Consider the following 22,234-nt stretch of genomic DNA (forward strand, 5'->3'; position numbering starts at 1 on the left):
CTTCTCAAAAGATGTCCAGCATTTCTTGGTCCATACTATTTTTGCTTCTTTCTGTGGTAGATCTGTTAGCGGGGTAGCGACCATGCTGAAATTTGGGGCGAACTTGTGGTAGAATCCACACATGCCTAAAAATCTCTTGATTTCACGTTTTGTTGTAGGAATGGGAAATTGTGCTATTGCTTGTACCTTTGCTGCTCTGGGTAGTACTTGTCCTTGACCCACCACATGTTCTAGGTAGGTCATCTGAGCCTTAGTGAACTTACTCTTTGTGAGATTTGCCACTAGGTCAGTTGACTGTAATTTATGGAACAGAGCTTCCAGTTGCTCTAAGTGAGTTTCCCAGGTGTTGTCGTACACTAGGAGGTCGTCTAGGTACACTACGCAATTGGAAAAGCTGGCCACTACCTGGTTCATCAGTCTTTGTAAGGTGGCTGGGGCATTTCTAAGTCCAAATGGCATGACTTGACACTGGTATAACCCACCCGCAGTTCACAAAGGCAGAGATTTCCTTTTCATGGGTGGTCAAGTGTACTTGCCAGTATCCCTTGAGTAAATCTATCTTTGTAATGTAGGCTGTGTTACTTACTCTATCCATGCATTCTTCCAGGCAGGGTATCGGGTATAAGTCAGCTCTGGTCATTGCATTAACCTGTCGGTAGTTAGTGCAGAGCCAAGCAGAGTCGTGCTGCTTGGGCACAAGCACAACTGGGGAGCTCCAGCTACATCTGCTAGGCTCTATTAGTTGGTGCTCCACCATGGACTCAATCACCTCCCAAACCTGGGCCAGCTTTTATACACTTAGATGGTAGGGATGTTGCTTTATGGGAGGCACCTCTCCCACATCATTGAGAGCTAAAGTGGTGCGGCATAGCTTGTCTCTACATAGGCTTTTAAATGAAGTGAGCAATCTCATCAGGTCTCCTCGCTGTTCTGTATTTAGATGGGCGAATATGGTGTCCAATTTTGCTAGAATTTCTGTGTTTGCTAGCCAGACAGTAGGGGGTTCAATGTGGACCTTACCCATGTCTACCTCCAATTCATTCTCACTATTCCTCTTGCCCTCTAGGTCGGTAGCTATGGGACAGATTTAAACCTACTTGTCCCCTTCTCGGCTACGGTGTTGTTTGAACATATTCACAGCCTTTGCTTCTTCCTGGGGTCCAGGGTATCAATTAGATAGTTTACTTCCCCATGCTTCCCTGCTACTCTGTATGGGCCACTGAACCAGGCTTTAAAGGGCTCACCCAGTATTGGTAGTCTCCTGGCTGAAAGGCTCAGGCTTTGTCATGTTTGTCTGCCGGTGTTTTCATAGCTGTCTGGGAGATTTTTGAGTGTACTCGGGCCACATCACAGGCTCTTGTGAGTCGCTCATGGAACACGGTTACATAGAGACTTCCTCCTATGGTTCCAAAAACCTCTACTTCATTAGTTTCAGAGGACCTTTCACTTGGTGTCCGTAAACCAATTCGAATGGAGTAAAACCAGTGGACTCATTGCTTATGTCCCTGGTAGAAGAAAACCTAATCCTTTAGCAAAGTCATTTTTTAAAAAATACATTCACAGGATATGGGCTTCGCTGGCTGGGCCAGCATTTATTGCCCATCCCTAGTTGCCCTTGAGAAGGTGGTGGTGAGCTGCCTTCTTCAGTTCATGTGGTGTAGATACACCCACAGTGCTGTTAGGAAGGGATTTTGACCCAGCAACAGTGAGGGAACAGTGATGTATTTCCATGTCATGATGGTGAGTGACTTGGAGGGGAACTTCATGTGGTGGTGTTCCCATCTATCTGCTGCCCTGGTCTTTCTAGACGGAAGTGGTCGTGGGTTTGGAAGGTGCTGTCTAAGGAGCTTTGGTGAATTCTTGCAGTGCATCTTGCAGATGGTACACACTGCTGCTAATGTACGTTGGTGGTGGAGAGAGTGAATGTTTGTGGATCTAGTGCCAATCTAGCGGGTTGCTTTGTCCTGGATGGTGTCAAGCTTCTTGAATGTTGTAGGAACTGCACTCACCCAGGCAAGTGGGGAATATTCCATCATACTGCTGACTTGTGCCTTGTAGATGGTGGACAGGCTTTGGGGAATCAGGAGCTGAATTAGCCTCCTAGCCCCTGACCTGCTGTTGTAGTCACAGTATTTATATGGCTAGTCCAGTTCAGTTTCTGGTCAATGGTAACTCCCAAGATGTTGATAGTGGGGTATTCAGTGATGGTAATGCCATTGAATGTCAAGGGATAATGGTTAGATTCTCTCTTGTTGAAGATGGTCATTCCCTGGCACTTGTGTGGCGTGAATGTTACTTGCCACTTGTCAGCCCAAGCCTGGATATTGTCTAGGCCATGCTATATTTGGACATGGACTGCTTCAGTATCTGAGGAGTCGCGAAAGTTGCTGAACATTGTGCAATTATTTGCAAACATCCCCACTTCTGACCTTAGACCTTATGATGGCAGGAAGGTCATTGACGAAGCAACTGAAGATGGTTGGGCACAGGACACTACCCTGAGGAACTCCTGCAGTGATGTCCTGGAGCTGAGATGATTGACCTCCAACAACCACAACCATCTTCCTTTGTACTAGGTATGACTCCAATCAGTGAAGGGTTCCCCCCACGCCCCCCATTGACATTGACTCCAGTTTTGCTAGGGTCCTTGATGCCATACTCAATCAAATGAGGCCTTGATGTCAAGGGCAGTCACTCTCACCTCACCTTGGAAGTTCAGCTCTTTTGCCTATATTTGAACCAAGGCTGTAATGAGGTGAGGAGCTGAGTGGCACTGGCAGATACAAAATTAGCATCAGTGAGCAGGTTATTGCAAAGCAAGTGCCACTTGCTAGTACTGTTAATGACTCCTTCCATCAGTTTACTGATGATGATGAGTAGACTGATAGGGCGATAATTGGCCAGTTAGGATTTGTCCTCCTTTCTGTGTACAGGACATACCTGGAAAATTTTCCACATAGCCAGGTAGATTCCAGTGTTGTAGATGTACTGGGTAGGGGTGTGGCAAGTTCCAAAGCACAAGTCTTCAGTACTATTGCTGGAATATTGTCAGGGCCCATAGCCTTTGCACTATCCAGGACCTTCAGCCGTTTCTTGCTATCATGTGGAGTGAATCGAATTGGCTGAAGACTGGCATCTGTGGTGCTGGAGACCTCTGGAGGAGGCCAAGATGGATCATCCACTCAGCACTTCTGACTGAAGATCATAGCAAATGCTTCAGCCTTATCTTTTGCACTGATGTGCTGTGCTCCCCCATCATTGAGGATGGGTATATTTGTGGAGCCTCCTCCTCCAGTGAATTGTTTAATTGTGAACCACCATTGACAACTGGATGTGGCAGGACTGCAGAGCTTAGATCTGATTCGTTGGTTGTGGGATCACTTAGCTCTGTCTATCACTTGTTGCTTATGCTGTTTGACATGCAAGTTGTCCTGTGTTATAGCTTCACCAGATTGACACTTCATTTTTAGGTAAGCCTAGTGCTACTCCTGGCATGCCCTCCTGCACTCTTCATTGAATCAGGGTTGACCCCCTTACTTGATGGTAATGGTAGAGTGGGGGAGCACAGCACAGTGGTAGAGTGGGGGATAAGCCAAGCCATGAGGTTACAGATTGTGTTCCAGTACAATTCTGCTGCTGCTAATGGCCCACAGCACCTCATGGATGCCCAGTCTTGAGTTGCTAGATCTGTTTGAAATCTATCCCACTTAGCACGGTGGTAGTGCCACACAACACGATGGAGGGTATCCTCAATGCGAAGGTGGGACTTGGTCTCCACAAGGACTGTGCGGTGGTCACTCCTACTGATACTGTCATGACAGATGCATCTGCGGCAGGTAAGTTGGCGAGGATGAGATCAAGTATGTTTTCCCTCTTGTTTGTTCCCTCACCACCTGCCACAGACCCAGTCTAGCAACTATGTCCATTAGGACTCGGCCAGCTCGGCCAGCAGTGGTGTTACTGAGCCAATCTTGGTGAAGGACATTGAAATCCCCCACCCAGAGTGCACCATTGCATCCTCAGTGCTTCCTCCAAGTGGTGCTCAACATGGAGGAGCACTGATTCAGCAGCTGAGGGAGGGCAGTACATAGTAATCAGCAGGAGGTTTCCTTGCCCATGTTTGACCTGATGCCATGAGACTTCATGGGGTCCGGAGTCAATGTTGAGGACTCCTGGGGCAACTCCCTCCTGACTATATGCCACTGTGCCACCACCTCTGCTGGGTCTGTCCTGCCGGTGGAACAGGACATACCAGGAATGGTGATGGTGGTGTCTGGGACATTATCTGTTAAATAGGATTCCGTGAGTAACAGCCTGTTGCTTGACTAGTCTGTGAGACAGCTCTCCCAATTTTGGCATTAGTTCCCAGATGTTAGGAAGGAGGACTTTGCAGGGTCGACAGGGCTTAGTTTGCCATTGTCGTTTCCAGTGCCTAGGTCGATACCGGGTTTTGCATCCAATTTCATTCCTTTTTTGAGACTTTATAGCAGTTTGAGTGCTCTCATGGGGGTATTTCTGGCAGTATGTCCTGATCATTGTTTTTTAGGATCTGGTGGTACTGTTCTAGCACCCCCTGCAAAAGCTGGGTCATTCCCAGGTTACCCATGACTTCCTGGAAATTTGAGCCCTGATTGGACTGGACCTTGGTGGGCAGTCCATACCAGGCAAAGAATTATGTTAATTCCGCCCCACTATTTTGGCAGATATGGTTCTCAGGGGTACACCTTCTGGGAAGCAGATAGCCATGTCCATGATGGTGAAGATATGTTTTGGGCATGGGCTACACACTGTTCACTTGCACCTTGCTAAATGGTTTCCCAAAAGCCGGCACAGGAATCATAGGTGCAGGCTTTTTTGCCGGTTGGGGTTTTCCTACAACCTCCAGTATGGCAGGTTCTGCAAAACCTTACTACATCCATGTGGAGATGTGACCAGTAAAAATGCTAGCTAATGCGGGCTTGGGTTTTTCATATACCAACATGTTCAGCCATTGGAATTTTGTGTGCTAGCTGTAATATTGTACCTCGGTGTTACCACCTCCTGGTGGATCGCTGTCCACTGCTTATTTGCAGGTCTATGAGGGTGTCTCCACTTCCTCATTTTTAATATAGTAGCACAGGGATTACCTCTACCTGAGCTTCGGTTTGGGCAGTCTGAGCTAAGTTTTTTAACAATGGGTCAGCTTGCTGAGCCGCAACCAAGGAAGCTTATTATCTCTTTAGCATCCTCTAGACACCCGAAAAATGTCTCAGGTAACCAGACAGTAGAGTTATCGGTCTGCAGTGCCTCTTCAGCCTCCTCTGACTGAGTTTGTCTGGCTACAGATCGGGTTACCACACAGCCAGGGAAAATGCCTGGTACTTCCTCCAGCAGCTGTTCTGTCTCCCTGACCTTAGTCAACTTCTCTTAGACTGGTGGGGATGCTATCGCTTTTGATCCCACCAGGTCATTGCCAAGGAGCAGGTTGACCCCAACCACAGGCAAACTGGGGATGACTCCCACAGTCACTGTTCCTGACACAAGGTTGCATTCCAGGTGCAACCGCTATAAGGGGATGGGCATGTACCCTCCTTCAATAAGCTTTACCAGCACCTTGACACTTACTGCACTCTGGTGGAACGGTTATACTTTTTCCCAGCAGCAGAGTTTGGCTGGCCCCTTATCCCTCGGCATCACTATAGGCTTAGCTACCTCGGGAAATATGGTCACTCTTCCTTTTTATACAAAATCCTCGTAACTCTCAGGGATTTTTAAAAACTCACCCACACTCACAGGGATTTGCTGTCACAGTCAGAGCCATAGCCTAGTCTGCTATGCTCTCTGTCTGACTCCCATTTTCTGTGCAGAGTTTGTGTGCCTCAACAAATCCCATGGGCTTTTCCCATAACCTCCACCAATTAGCACAGAAGTGTCCTGCCTTGCAGCAGTTAAAACACACAGGCTTCTTGGCTTCATTCCTCCTCTCAGCACCATCCTTTCTAGTCTGAGGAGGATCCCTGTGTTTCCAGCTGTCCCTTCTCTCCCAGGGGTCCTCACTTCCTTATTACTCTATCCTTCGCAGTTGGTTGGGGGTGACCAGGGAAGGGTTTCCTTTGGGATGAGGGTTTGTGGATAAGCTCATAATCATCAGCTGGAGTTGCTGCCTGCTTGGCCTCTGTTACTCTCTGTTCCTCTATGTGAGTTTTTAAATCGGGAAAGGCATGTAGGTTTTGAATTCCTCGAGGAGATTTCTTTCATGATGGTTTTCATAGGTGGCCTCAATTTTAAGCACCCATTCCCAATTATCAAAAGAGAGCTGCTTAAGTCATTCAAATTTCAGGTACACCAGGTCAGGCCATTTCCTGAGGGTACAGAAATTCTGACAGTACGCCTCTGACACTAACTGGTGCGCACTTAAAATAGCCCTTTTTTCTGCCTCATAGCTTGTGGCAAGAGGAAATAATGCTTGTGCGCTTTTCCTGTTAACTTACTCTGCAACAGCAGGGACCAGTGTTGGGCTGGTCACTTTAACCGCTGTGCTACCCATTCGAAAGACAAAGAATGCATCCACTTCTTCCTCATCAAATTTAGGGGCTAAATAGGCAAACTTGAATACCACAGCCCTTAAATCTGAGCTCGGGGTGTCTTTGATGGATACAATGGGGTCACCCCTTCTCAACCCAAGCTGTTTTAATTTAAACTCCCATTCTCTTTCCCTTTGCTGACTCTCTCTCTCTCTCACTTTCTCTTTCCTTAAATCCTAGTGCCAAATTCCACTGCTCCAATCTTAATTTTTTTGCCATTAATTTATCTATTTCAGTACATGGTAATCAGCAGGAGGTTTCCTCAATTTCCACCTCTAGGTATTTTTGCCTCTTGTTTCAAAATTTCTGTTTTTCTGGCTTTTGAGTGGAAACCCATCTCTAAGTGCCTAGCTACACCTTTTAATTCTTCCAAGGACAGTAACCTTAACTTCTTGCCAGTTATCTCATACTGTTTTATGAAAGCATTGATATCGAGTGCAGACATTTTAACACTTTAGTATCGCAGAATTGAAGGAACAATTTACTTCATGACTTCAATTCTTTCATCAGTCTGTGAGCATGAATCCAGATATGAGCCCCCAGTTTTGTTGTGACCAGGTGAGGAGGTATGAATTGGCTCTCCTCTATTCAACCTCCTTGGTTGGCCACAAAGGTTTAAGTTTCTTTTTCATGAGGATATATCTTTTCCAAATCCAAATGTATTTAACTATTTAAATCCAGGACAAAGCAGTCAATTTAATTGGTACCCCATCCACAAACATGCACTCCCTCCACCACCGACGAACAGTAGCAGCAGTGTGTACCATCTACTGCAGGGACTCACCAAGGCTTCTTAGGCAGCACCTTCCAAATCCATGACCACTGCCATCTAGAAGGACAAGGGCAGCAGACACATAGGAGCACCACCACCTGGAATTTCCCCACCAAGCCACTCACCATCTTGACTTGGTAAGCATATTGCCGTTCCATCACTGTGGCTGGGGAAAAATCCTGGAACTCCTTCCCTAACAGCAGTGTGGGTGTACCATACCACACAGACTGCAGTGGTTCAAGAAGGCAGCTCACCACCACCTTCTCAAGGTCAAATAGGGATGGTCAATAAATGCTGGCCTAGCCAACGAAGCCCACATCCTATCAATGAACAACAAAAAGCTGTGAGAAATAAGGAGCCAATCAAACAAGGTTTTCTTGAGCTAAGAAAGGAGCAAATTTATTTACCATTAAACCCGAGGGAAAAAAAATATTAAAAACACAATATCACTGTTATGACACAGCAGATGATGTGTGCCAGGCGGATCAAATTCTTGAGGGAAACTTGAGCAAGCGGTCACAATGATTTTGCAATTTGTATTTTATTTCAAAATATGTGCCTTGAATTCAGTAGTAATAAGTCCACCAAGGCTTAGAGGTTTTACAAAATTAAATTAAATATTTATTAACAAAATAAAAGATTTCAAGCAATACACAGGGTGACAAATTACAACTATAACTACTCCTAAAACCCCTAGTTAATCTGGCTTCCAGTTACATACCCGTTAAGGCAACAGTAAAAACAAATAGATTTAAATGGACCCTGGCATGCAACACAATACCCTGGACCGTGATATTCAAACTGAGTTTTCTCAGCTTTAGTCCCTGTAGACAGCAACTTGATACACAGAGACTGGAGGCTTTTCACACTTGTATTAGATCTTGGAATGCCTTCCCTTTTTCACATAGTCTGTTCTCCTTTAAACATGTTTCTCCCTTTTAATACAAATTTCATTGTTCCCATGTTTTTGCAACTTTACTTCTCTGATGATATAAATCTTTCATAGTACTAATTTTATCAGTAACCTTTAGGAAAAATAAACAGTGTTTGGCTTGGCTTCTTCTGGCTAGGTATAACATCTTACCGTCTCTTTGAAATTCAAACTACTCAGGTTTATCTAAATATTCAAATTTTCCTTACACCTCACAGTCTAAAACTTCAGCCATGTTTACGTATTTAGCATTTCAAACCTAGCTTCTTGTTGATAACTCAAAGATTCCAGACCAGCTGTTTCCAATTCAATTAAATCACACACACAAACACACACACAAACACACGCACACATGAACACAGAGAAACTAATCCAAATCTCACTAATGACCTACTTTTACAATAAATTACAATAATATTATGAAGAGTATTATATTTTCATGACAGTCACACAGATACACACATAGAGGTGTCAGAAATAAGGGGTGTTAGAGTCCAATAAAAAAAAGTTAAAAGAATACATGGTTAAGTGTCCTGTGATTGCTCTTGCGGTACAGATTTTTAAACGTTGCGGCCAATGTGGATGAGCTAGCTTTGTAAATGCAGTCAGGCATAAAAATTATATGAGATCTCAGTTCAGTAAATTGTAGTGTTGGCTTCCAAACTGGGTAATACACCTGTTCTAAGAAAGAGCAAGAGAGAGAGAGAGAGAGAGAGAGAAACCATCTTCAGCCTATTTCCTCTACTGAAAACTTTATTTCATCTCTCTGCAGTGGCTGCAGTCTGGCTTGAAATACTTCACCCATTGTGTATTTCCAAAGGGTTTGAGGTGTGTGTGTCTGTGGCAGCCATTGTTTCAATATCCAGCACTTTACATTTTAATGTCTCTTCCTCAGCGACGAGCTTCGATGGGCGATGTTTGTTTTTCACCTTCCTCTTGGAAGGTGGCCTTAAATTCTTAAGTGGTTTGTTATGTCTCATTTCAAATTGCAAAATTTCAAGTTGGTTGAAAGTTGAAAAATCATACTTTCAGAAATAAAGGGGCATAGCCTCATGACAATTTATATAGCACTTTTCATGTTCTCAGGAAAACTCAAAGTGCTTTACAGCCAGTTAATTGCTCATGAAATGTAGTCATTTAGGTAGATGAAGTGTAAATATGGTTGTTTCTATTACTGACATTGTTTAGTAGCTGTGGAACATTGGTAGCTAAGATTGGAATATCTCCTATTTTCATCAAAATGTAGTAAAATTTCAGGTAATAAACAGTATTGACATAGGCTTGCATGAGGGAGATCAGCCTGAATCTATTTCAGTAGCTTCAAAAATTTAAATGTTTGATTCCAAATCCTTGATCAGTCTTCTTAAACCGCTATAGATTCTTTAAGCCACTAGTCATGTGCTTATAAATCTGAAGCTGCACTTACAAAAAGGCCATGACCATCATTGCATCGCCACAATGTAACCTGGGTAACACCTGGATATATCCAAATTGGGTAATTTCAAAGAAGACTTTGTGGATCCCCTGCATTGGGATATTGTAATTAAAGGCAAAGAAAGCACTCACATTATTAATAATATTCACACAAAGCACTTGCATTCCTTTATTTATAAAATCAAGAGTGAGGAATAGTCTTGAGAATAAGATACTCCCATAACAAACCTCCTTATGGCACCTACACCTAAAGACAGTCTAAGGAATGGGAACACTTTCACTCAAGAATGTACAATGAGGAAAAGGGAAATAGTTAAACAAATAAGTAGAAAATGTACATTGATAATCAAATGCAAAACTTCTTTAAATCTTCACAACATATTAGTCATACATCAACAGAATGTCAACAGGTAACAGAATATAGGAATTCTTTCAATAATTATAGACTTCGACATGTATTGCTGTTACAAGGTTACAATTCACATTATATTTTATTAGAAAATGCGATTTAATTAAATAATTTCCTATCTAGAAAAATTGATAAATCTGACAAAAAAGACATCACAATACAGGAATCTCAAAATGAACTTCAATTCTTATCATCTCTTAGTGCCACTCATGGGAGGTAAGTCTGACAACCTGACTCAACATGTAATCAGCTAATATTATTGTGATATATAATAAACTAATTCAACCATAATCTTGTTTGTCACAATTATTGTAATTTTCGAAGGAAAGCAAAATTAAGAGGCCGGAGATTGACTAATTTGACTGATCAGCACTGCAATCATCCCATACGATTACACAGTACTTTCTTTGAAGAGATGTGTTTGGCAACCAAAATAAGCTTCTACCTGCAATGAATGTTTTAGCTGCTGGCACCATTAAGGTTCTCTTGTAGCTGCAAACAAATCTTAAAGTACTTATTTCTCTAAATGAACATCCCTCCTGCTGTTTATTACTTGAAATTTTACTGGATTTTGATGAAAATAGGAGATATTCAGATCTTAGCTACCAATGTTCCACAGCTACTAAACAATGTCAGTAATAAAAACAACCATATCTAGACTTCATCTACCTAAACGACTACATTTCAAGAGTAATTAATTGGCTGTGAAGCACTTTGGGTTTTCCTAAGAATATGAAAAGCGCTATATAAATTGTCAATCTGCCAAAGGATTACTCATTTCTCTCAGCAATTTAAAAATTAACCAGACAGTAGACAAGAAAATCACAGTAAAATGTTTTATCCATCAATAGAAATTAAACTTTACAACAGAAGTGGCAAATTTTGCATTTACTTTTACTTCCCAATTTTCATTTTTCGCTCCTACATGACTTTTTCTCTTACTCTATCTTAGACACAGTTTCATGAGCACCCTCTAATACCTCACCTAAGTCCCTCTTGTCATTTGGCAGTGACTGTTAGTGACTATATTAGTATGGATGTGGAACAAGGCCACAGTAAAACACAATCCAAAATTCACACAACTCATTGCAGAATAATGAGGGAGAAGCCAGGCGAATTCTACCCCTCTCCAGCAAGAGGTACTGAGATATTTCTCCTGGCACCTCTTCTGCCATCAGCCAACATTATACCAATCCTAAGCATTGATCCTGACAAGTGTTTGTACAGCTCAATAATAGACTAATGTATTTGTTTACTTCATTTTGTGTTATGGATAGCTTGTTTTGTCTCATAGTTTTTAACAGCCTTTGATTATATTATCCAAATACAACATTTTCTCCCATTCTCCAGACTCATATCTAGAACCTAGCACATCTTACCTTGTAATCAAAACTCCACTGTATGACAAAATTAGGTTATAAAGCTGTGTGAACCACTTACCCCTCCGACCTTTTCAAAATGATCTCTATCTCTTCTGAAGTCTATAAGTTGACCATTAAAAGACCACGAGAATTCAACACTCAATGAAGGATCATGGGAGACTTGGCATGGTAAGATTGTGCTTTCACCCACTGTGACATCCATGTCCGATGGTGGTATTGTAATTCTTGTTGGGTCTGTTGAGATTTATAAAAAAAAAAATCCATAAAAAATTCCTAAAACTTTTATTCAATTGCATCAGCAAAAGAATTTCTTTGCAGAACAGAATATTTAGAACTGACAAAGGGGTGACTGTTGCATGATTAAAGACTCTCTGGTTGAGGCTGGAAGCTAATTATGGAATAATGACTCTTGACTTCCTCTGGAGGACAAACCTAGTGCTGACAACAACCATTTTGCAGACTGTTAGTGATCTCAGCTCATCTGAAGAACTTCCTGTCTCCATGCCACTAACCTGATTGTTGATGGGAGACAATCTGTTTCTACCTTTTCTGATCACACTGCAGGCCTCTGGTCTGAACAATTATTCCTGTTAAACCAGTTTTCTCCTATTTCAATTGTTTTCTTTTCCTCCTTGTCAGGTTTCCATCCTGCTATATTCTCTCAATGCATTTTGTCACTTAAGCCATTTTAAATTCTCTGCTTCCAATCATTTATTTTTCACTATGGATACAAAGCTCAGATATGTTTGTATTCTTATGTGACATGTTCCAGTTCAATCCAAGCCCACTCCCTATCTCTTCCCCCTTATTTTGATAATGGTGACGTAGTTTATGCTCTTACTCTGATAATGCAAAGTTAGGTAATTATGCTTTCAATTTGGTTCTTCCCTTTCTTCCTGAACTACTCTTTCCCCTTACCTGCATTGAGATCTATTATAAATCCATAACAATCTGAATGATGTTTCTTCCCAACCTGATTACTGTAAAGATTATTTATTTCTTACAGCCTTTCTTTTATCTGTTGTGCTGACTCCACCTTCTGTACCAGATCTTGTGAAACATTTCTCTCTTCTATAGTAGGCACCAGGACACTTCCCCAACCCCATTCCATTTCCAAACCTATGATTTCACCCCCCTCCTTAATGGCAAAAACAACATGGCCATTGTCCTTAGCAGTAGCGTAAACACAGCACACTCTTGTCATCTGACCCAGATATTTGCGACTTTCACATGAGCCCTCGCCCTCAAGTATACTGAGAACACATTGAATAAGACAACGTCAGGTACAAGTCATTAAGTGGCTTTATTTACAATTTGTCTTCAATCAAAGTACAAAACAGTGAACACACCAACCATCCACATTCATGGGTTATCTCACTTGTTTATGAACTCCCCTCCTGCATGCAAAAATTCTCAACTAGCCAAAGCTTTCAATGATTTTGATTTCAAAATCCGACTGGCAGTATATGTTCTTGTTCCTGTTTTTATCACCCTAGGTTCACAGCAAGTTGCCCAACAATCTCTGATCAACTGGGATTAGGGACTTCACAATTTACCAATTACTGAGACAGACTAATGCATTGTTTGCAGTTTTTTTGAGCGTTTGGGGAACAATTTCAAAGCTGAGCCTATAACCATCTATCATTTCATACACTTTAAAGATGACTTGCCTCAATGCTTTTTGCTTTAGAAACCTAAGGAAGAATTTTCTGGTCGGCGAGCGGGCCCTGCCCCCCCTCGCCGACGTATAAAATGATGTGCGGTGACGTTGGGCTTGTGTCCTGACGTCACCACACATCATTTAGATTGTCAGTTCAGCGGGCTGCCAAACTGTCAAAGGCCTAATAAGGCCATTAAGAAAGTAGTTAAAGCTGTTAAGAATGCTGCCCATCCAACCTTAAGGTTGGCAGGCAGGTGAAGAGCCTAGGCGGCCTTCACAATTTTCATGAAACCTCATCCACGGGCGGGATGAGATTTCAAGAAGTGTTTATGAATTAAATTTTAAAAAATGAAAAAATTAATGGACATGTCCCAGCTCATGTGACAGTTTCACATGAAGGGACATGTGCTTAATTTTTTTTTCCCTTTGCTAAATTTTTCTGAACATAAGCTAAACTCTCTGAGGCACCTCAGGATTGGGAGTGCTGATCGGGTCTGCGCCCGCCCGTGTCATTGCCCGCTCCCGCTTCGCCCCATCGCCACCCAGAAAATTCTGCCCCTAATGTTTAAATGTGATGCTTTTTCTTAAACCTTTTCTGTGGATTAAGTATCAAAATATTACAAAACATTACAATGGTTTTAATTGCTTCACTGAGCTCATCATTCAAAAAATTTGTAGGTTATTTAACTACCTACAGATGATTGGAATATCTGGTTGTTTCTTCTACCACCCCCAATTTTCTCCCTTTTTTTCCAACATACTAAAACGCTTGCTTATTTTTTTTTAGTTTTGAGTTGTGATGAAGCTTATGCAGTTGAAACGTTAACAAGTTCACTAATGTTCTTTAGGGAAGGAAAACTGTCGTCCTTACCTGGTCTGGCTTACACGTGACTCCAGACCCACAGCAATATGGCTGACTCTTAAATGCCCTCTGAAATGGTCTGGCAAGCCACTCAGTTGTGTCAAACCATTATAAAGTCTCAAAAAGGAATGAAAGCATATGGACACCTGGCATCGACCTAGGAACCAGAAATGACAACGGCAAACTCAGTTCTGTCAACCCTTCAAAGTCCTCCATACTAATACCTGAGGGCTTGTGCCAAAATTGGGAGAGCTGTCTCACAGACTAGTCAAGCAACAGCCTGACAGTCATCCTCATGGAATCATACTTTACTGATAATATCCCAAACACCACCATCGCCACCCCTGTCCTGCCAGCAGGACAGACCCAGCAGAGGTGGCGGTACAGTGGTATACAGTCAGGAGGAAATTGCCCTGGGAGTCCTCAACGTCGACTCCAGAGCTCATGAAGTCTCATGGCATCAGGTCAAAAATTGGCAAGTAAACCTCCTGCTGATCATCACATACCACCTTCCCTCAGCTGATGAATCAGTGCTCTCAATGTTGAACACCACTTGGAGGAAACATTGAGGGTGGCAAGGGTGCAGAATGTTCTCTGGGTGGGGGACTTCAATGTCTATCACCAAGAATGGCAGTAGCACCACTACTGACCGAGCTGGCTGAGTCTTAAAGGACATAGTTGCTAGTCTGAGTCTGCAGCAGGTGGTGAGGGAACCAACAAGAGGGAAAAACATACTTGACCTCATCCTCACCAAGCTGCTTGCCGCAGATACATCTGTCCATTACAGTAGCTATAGTAGTGACCACCACATGATCGTTGTGAAGACGAAGCCCTTTCTTCACATTGAGCATACCTTCCATTGTGTTGTGTGGCACTATCACCATGCTAAATAGGATAGATTTGGAACAGATCTAGCTACTCAAGACTGGGCAATCATGAGGTACTGTGGGCCATCAGCAGCAACGGGATAACCTCATGGCCCAGCATATCCCCCACTCTACCATTACCATCAAACAAGGAACAACCTTGGTTCAATGGAGAGTGCAGGAGGGCATGCCAGAGCAGCATTAGGCTTACCTAAAAATGAGATGTCAACCTGGTGAAGCTAAAACACAGGGCTACTTGCGTGTCAAACAGCATAAGCAGCAAGTGATTGACAGAGATAAGTGATCCCACAACCAACAGTTCAGATCTAAGCTCTGCAGTCCTGCCACACCCAATCATGAACAGTGGTGGAAAATTAAACAACTCATTGGAGGAGGAGGCTGCACAAATATCCCCACCCTCAATGATGGGGGAGCCCAGCACATGAGTGCAAAAGATAAGGCTGAGGCATTTGCTACAATCTTCAGCCACAAGTGCCAAGTGGGTGTTCCATCTCAGCCTCCTCCGGAGGTCCCCAGCACCACAGATGCCAGACTTCAGCCAATTCGATTCACTCCACGTGATATCAAGAAATGGCTGAATGCACTGGATAGTGCAAAGGCTATGGGCCTTGACAATATTCCAGCAATAGTACTGAAGACTTGTGCTCCGGAACTTGGCATGCCCCCAGCCAAACTGTTCCAGTAGAGCTACAACACTGGCATCTACCCAGTTATGTGGAAAGTTGCCCAGGTATGTCCTGTACAGAAAAAGCAGGATAAATTCAATCCGGCCAATAACCGCCAACCTACTCTCCATCATCAGTAAAGTAATGGAAGTGGTCATCAACAGTGCTATCAAGCAGCACTTGCTTAGCAAAAACCTGCTCACTGACACCCAGTTTGGGTTCCACCAGGGCAGCTCAACTCCTGACCTCATTACAGCCTTGGTACAAACATTGACAAAGGAGCTGAAGTCCCAAGGTGAGGTGAGAGTGATAGCCCTTGACATCAAGATCGCACTTCACCGAGTGTGGCATCAAAGAACCCTAGCAAAACTGGAGTTAATGGGAATCAGTGGGAAAACTCTCCATTGGTTCGAGTCATACATAGCACAAAGGAACATGGTTGTGGTTTTTGGAGGTTAGTCATCTCAGCTCCAGGACATCACTGCAGGTGTTCCTCAGGGTAGTGTCCTCGGCACAACCATCTTCAGCAGCAGCATCATGAATGACCTTCCTTCTTTCATAAGTGGAGATGGTCGGTGATGATTGCACAATATTCAGCAACACTTGTGATTGGTCAGGTAATGAAGCAGTCCATCTCCAAATGCAGCAAGGCCTGGAAAATATCCAGGCTTGGGCTGACAAGTGGCAAGTAAAATTCATGCCACATAAGTGCCAGGCAATGACCATCTCCAACAAGAGAGAATCTAACCATTGCCCCTTCAAGTTCAATGGCATTACCATCACTGAATCCCACACTGTCAACATCCTGGGGGTTACCATTGACCAGCAGCTGAACCGGACTAGCCATGTAAATACTATGGCTACAACAGCAGGTCAGAGGCTAGGAATCCTGCTATAAGTAATTCACTTCCTGACTCCCCAAAGTCTGTCCACCATCTACAAGGCACAAGTGAGGAGTGCGATGGAATACTCCCCACTTGCCTGGGTGAATGCAGCTCCCATAACACTCAAGAAGCTTGATACCGTCCAGGACAAAGCAGCCCATTGATTAGCACCACTTCCACAAACATTCACTCCCTCCACCACCGACACACAGTAGCAGCAGTGTGTACCATCTACAAGATGCACTGCAGGAATTCACCAAGGCTCCTTAGACAGCACCTTCGAAGCCCACGGCCACTACCATCTAGAAGGATAAGGGCAGCAGATAGTTGGGAACACCACCACCCCTCCAAGTTACTCACCAACCTGACTTGGAAATACATTGCTGTTCCTTCACTGTCGGTGAGTCAAAATCCTAGAACTCCCTGTCTGACAGCACTGTGTGTGTACCTACACCACATGGACTGCAGTGGCTCAAGAAGGTAACACATCACTGCCACCTCACCACCACCTACTCAAGGGCAACTTGGGATGGGCAATTAATACTGGCCCAGCCAGCAAAGTCCACATCCCGTGAGTGAATTTTAAAAATGGTTGCCTGTTTCAAACATTTTAATTTTTGGCTCCTTTTTCCCTAAGTTTAAAACATGTTACTCCATTCTTCATATGAACAGAATATTCAACTCTGTTCAAACTCTGGAAACATCACAGTTAAACCCTATATACCCTTTCTAGCAGAGATCATTGAGTTGTGGTGAGGAGCAGGGAGCCTGGTTGACTTTTCCCCTGAAAAACCCCATGTTCTTGGTGCCTGTTATAATAGCTCTACTGTTCTCCCATCAAACAACAGTTAACTCATTAGGGAGGTGTAATTGAACCAGAAACCCTTTATTCTGTCTGTCTCTGCACTGCTTCATGTTATGCAATTACCCACACAACCATTGGAGGAATTGACCATAAATGTTATTAAATGATGGATCTTCAATACTTATCAGATGCAGAAATGATTATTTTGATCATGGTACAGCTTTTAATACTCATCTTCCCTAAACTAATTTGCATTCTCCCAGAGGGGACCATTAAGCAGTTTCTCAGAAGTGATTGAAAACCTGACACGAGAGCAATTCAATAATCTGAGTTTAACAAAATGAAGAGTGTTTAGTCTTGAAACCAATTGAGAGCAACAGAGTGTAGGATTTCTGTAGGAAACCAACCTTGGTAATCAAATGTTATCAAATTTGCAATGTTATGTGCTGTGGATCAAGGCACAACATTATTCAGAGAATTAAGGAAAAACTGATGTCACTAGAGTCAGAATGATTTGCAGTGCAGATTCCAAATAAAGTATTTAAAAAACACTGATTATTTAGAAATTTGTGACAACTGTTCTTTGAAGTCTTCAGATTTTATATTTTCCACAGATACATTCAGAGGAGTTCTTAAATATCTAAGCACAAGTTTATTCAAACATTCAGTTTTGATGTCTGCTTGTATTTAATCAATTAATGGCTTGATTGAACTATTGATGAGTCTGCTTCACTGGATACTCAGCAAATCATGCTATTAAAGAGATCTAATAGCGGAGACAAAATTATAATCCCCACGTGGACAGAATAATGTTGTATAGTGCTGCTTTCCATTTGTACTGACAAAAGCAAAATGCAGTTCTTCCACTTTTCTGAAAATGATTGTAGCATTTGAATCAATCTAGATTTAGAGACTTACAAAAATATGTTAAGTTCTGTGTCACAATTGAAGCATTCTTACGTGTTAGATTATTTATTGGTTTCACAATTGATAGTACAACACACACATTGGGTGGTTTCTTCAAGTTACTGGATTCTATATTGCAGTCTGGGATGGAAATGCTTAGTTCAAATGCATATTCTTGCAAGCATTTCTTAAAGCTTGTCTGTTTAGGTGTCTTCTCTTCAATTTAGTCAGTGAAACATTGTGGACAAGTGGGCTGAAAATTTGAACTTTAAATACAAATGTATTTACATGGACTTTTTATGAGCAGTTGCTCTAATCTAATTGTAGTTGGCTAATATATAGTGTTTCAGTATATCTTCAATGTTGAATTATTTATCTGAGGCAGACTTTACCTTGCAAGTCAGCATAGTGACTGAATTAGATCTGACTCTGTGGTAGCATTTTGCTATGTTAAAAGATGTGTGCCAATGTCTCATGATCAATTTTATGTTGAAAGGCAAGGCAGGAGAGTAGCTCTATTGCTTCATATTGAGATTTGTAATAATTACAACTACTGTCGACAGACGGATGCTAAAATTTCCTGCCAGTCCCCTTCAGCATAGACACAGCTAAAATTAGCAGGGTCAATGATAGGCAACTTAATTTATATGAGATAGATTAAATTAAATAAATCAAATTAAAATAAATTAAACCATGGGCATATCTCTGCAGCCCACTGGCCTCATGCAGTCAGAAACTCAAGTGTCTATCCACCAGGGAGTGAGAGTTATTGCTCAGGTGCCTTTGACATCACTCCCCTTCCCCTGATCTTGTTTTTTTGCCTCTGTGTAAGAGACTAATCTGTTCTTTTCCTTTTTACAAAATATCAGCCATTTCTTCAAGGTTCCAGATTGCTTGCTTGACTGAATTTCACTGGTGGTGCCCACTTGCCCCATCTGGAAGTGGGCATGCCTTAATGCACTCAGCATAAAAAAACTCCAATGCTAGACATATTCCAACTGAGGCAGTGGAGTGAGAATTCCCAGCAGAGATAAGTCCAGCTTTCTGCCCCAACCCGATGACATTTGGCTTGTAAGGAGCTAGCAGTTCTGTCACTTACAAAATAATAACAGAGACCTGTGGCAATAAGAGTTAAGGAAAGGCAGGAAGTTAGGAAAAGTTGGAGGGGTGGCTATGTTAATTAATGATGGTATCAGCACATTAGAGAGGGATGACCTAAGTTCAGGAAACCAAGATATAGAAGCGGTTTGGGTTGGGTTGAGATAAAAAATGATAAGGGCAAGAAGTCACCTGTGAGAGTGGTGTACAAGCCACCTAATTGAAACCACACGGTAGGACAGAGTATAATAGAAGAGATAATGGGAGCTTGTCAGAAAAGTACAGCGATAATCATGAGGGATTTTAATCTACATATAAGCCAGAATTTTCAGCTCGGCGAGTGGGGGCAGGGGTGGGGCCCACTCGCCGAGGCGTAAAATGACATGGGGTGACATCAGGCATGCGTCCCAACGTCACTGCGTGGCATTTAGATTTTCAGTTCGGCAGGCGCACAGCTGAGTCAGCTGTACGCCCTCTGACCTGTCAAAGGCCTATTAAGGCCATTTAAATATCAATTAAACTAATAAACTGAGCTGCCCATCCAACCCTAAGGTTGGCAGGCAGGCGAAGAGCCCAGGCAGCCTTTGGATTTTTCATGGAACCTCATCCACGGGTGGGATGAGGTTTCATGAAGGGTTTATAAACTAAATAAATTTTTTGATTAATGTTTCTTGACATGTCCCAGCTCATGTGACACTGTCACATGAGGGGACATGTCTTAAAATATTTTATTTTCTTTATTTAAATTTTTGAACATTAAACTAATCTCCCTGGGGCACCTCTGTCCCTCAGGGAGATTTCTATGCGTGCGAAAGAACTCAGGCCCCGACTCAGGGAACCACACCCTGCCAACACCCCCAACACCTTCCCCCCGCCCACACAGGGAGCACACAGCACTTCCGGGCGCACGTCACGCTGGGTGGGCCTTAATTGGCCCGCCCATGTAAAACGGCACCGTGGACCTGAATGTGGGTGCCGATTGGGTTCGCGCCTGCTCCTGCCCACCTCCCCCCCCCCCACAACAACCTCCCTGATGGGGTGGGGAAATTCTTCCCATAGACTGGGGAAATCAGATGGGCAAAGGTACCTTAAATGAAGGGCTCATAAAATGTTTTCGCAATAGTTTCTTAGAACAAAATGTTTTGGAGCCAGCCTGAGAGCAGGATATACTGGTATTGAGCAACAAGATAGGATTAATTGATAACCTCATAGAGAATACACTCCAAGTAGTAGTGATCATAATGTGATTGAGGGAGAAATGAGTCCATCCAAGACCACTATTTTAAACTTAAATAAAGGTTATTATGAGGGCATGAAAGCAGAGCTAACTAAAGTGAACCGGCAAATGAGGTTAAGGGGTAGGCCAATAGAGGTTCAATGACAGACATTTAAAGGGATATTTCAGAATACACAGAATAGATACATTCCAATGAGAAAGAAATATTCTAAGGGGAGGGCCCACCATCCACGGTTAACTAAGAAATTTAAATACAGAATCAAACTTATAGAAAATGCATATAATTACGCAAAGACAGGTGGCATGTCAGAAAATTGGAAAGAATATAAAGAACAATAGAAAATTACAAAAAGATTAATAAGGAGGGAAAAATTAGAGTATGCAAGAAAGCTGGCTAGTAATATGAAGATGGATAGTAAAAGTTTCTATAGATATTTAAATAAGAAAAGAGTCAACAAAGCAAACATTGGTCCTATGGAAACTGTGTCTGGGGAATTGATAATTGAAAGTAGGGAGATAGCGGATGAATTAAACAGGTATTTTGCTTCAGTCTTCACTATAGAGGACACATGTAACATCCCAGAAATAGCTGTAAATCAGGAAATGGAAGGGAGGGAGGAATTCTGGAAAAGTACAAATACCAGTGAAGTGGTACTGAGCAAATTGTTGAGGCTGCAGGCTGACAAATCCCCAGGCCAGGATGGAATTCACCCTAAGGTCTTGAAAGAAGCAGCTCATGAGATAGTGATGCATCGGTTTTAATTTTCCAAATTCCCTAGATCCGGGGAAGGATCCATTAAATTGGAAAATAGCAAATGTAACTCCTTTATTCAAAAAGCGAGGGAGACAAAAAGCAGGAAACTACAGGCCAGTTAGCCTAACATCAGTCATAGGGGAAATGTTAGAAGGCACTATTAAAGACATTATAGCAGGGCACTTAGAAAAATTCTCAGCAATCAGGCAGAGTCAACATGGTTTTATAAAAGGGGAATCATGTTTAACCAATTTATTGGAGTTCTTTGAAGGAATCATATGTGTTCTGGATAAAGGGGAGCCAGTGGATGTACTGTACTTAGATTTCTAGAAGGCATTTGATAAGCTGCCACATCAAAGGTTATCGCAGAAAATAAAAGCTCATAGTATAGGGGGTAACATATTGGCATGGATAGAAGATTGGCTAGCTAACAGGAAGCAGATAGTTGGCATAAATTGGTCTTTTTCTGGTTGGCAGGATGTGATGAGTGGTGTGCCACAGGGATCAGTGCTGGGGCCTCAACATTTTACAATTTATATAAATGACTTGGATGAAGGGACCGAAGGAATGGTGGCTAAATTTGCTGATGACACAAAGATAGGTAGGAAAGTAAATTGTGAAGAGGACGTAAGGAGACTACAAATGGTCATAGATAGGTTAAGTGAGTGGGCAAAGATTTGGCAAATGGAGTATAATGTGGGCTAATGTGAAATTGTGCATTTTGGCAGGAAGAATGAAGAAGAAGCTTATTATCTAAATGGTGAGAGATTGCAGTGCTCTGAGATTCAAAAGGATTTGGGTATCCTGGTGCATGAATCACAAAAGGATGGTATGCAGGTACAGCAAGTAATGAGGAAAGCAAATAGAACGTTATCGTGTATTGTGAGGTGAATTGATTACAGAAGTAGGGAGGTTATGCTTCAGTTGTACAGGGCACTGGCGAGACCACATCTGGAGTATTGTGTGCAGTACTGGTCTCCACATT

At 42.5% G+C, this 22,234-nt stretch overlaps 1 protein-coding gene across 2 annotated transcripts in view; it reads right to left on the minus strand.

The window, feature by feature from the left end:
• LOC121280339 (contactin-4-like) overlaps positions 1–22,234 on the minus strand; it is a 1,234,817-nt gene that overhangs the window by 424,897 nt on the left and 787,686 nt on the right. For both annotated transcript variants that reach the window (XM_041192228.1, XM_041192226.1), the window contains exon 11: positions 11,550–11,725. In XM_041192228.1, coding sequence (XP_041048162.1) covers positions 11,550–11,725 — 176 coding nt within the window. The remainder of the gene's footprint in view (positions 1–11,549; positions 11,726–22,234) is intronic.

This window comes from Carcharodon carcharias, chromosome 7 (genome assembly GCF_017639515.1).
Source record: "Carcharodon carcharias isolate sCarCar2 chromosome 7, sCarCar2.pri, whole genome shotgun sequence".
In the NCBI taxonomy this organism is placed as follows: Eukaryota; Metazoa; Chordata; class Chondrichthyes; order Lamniformes; family Lamnidae; genus Carcharodon; species Carcharodon carcharias.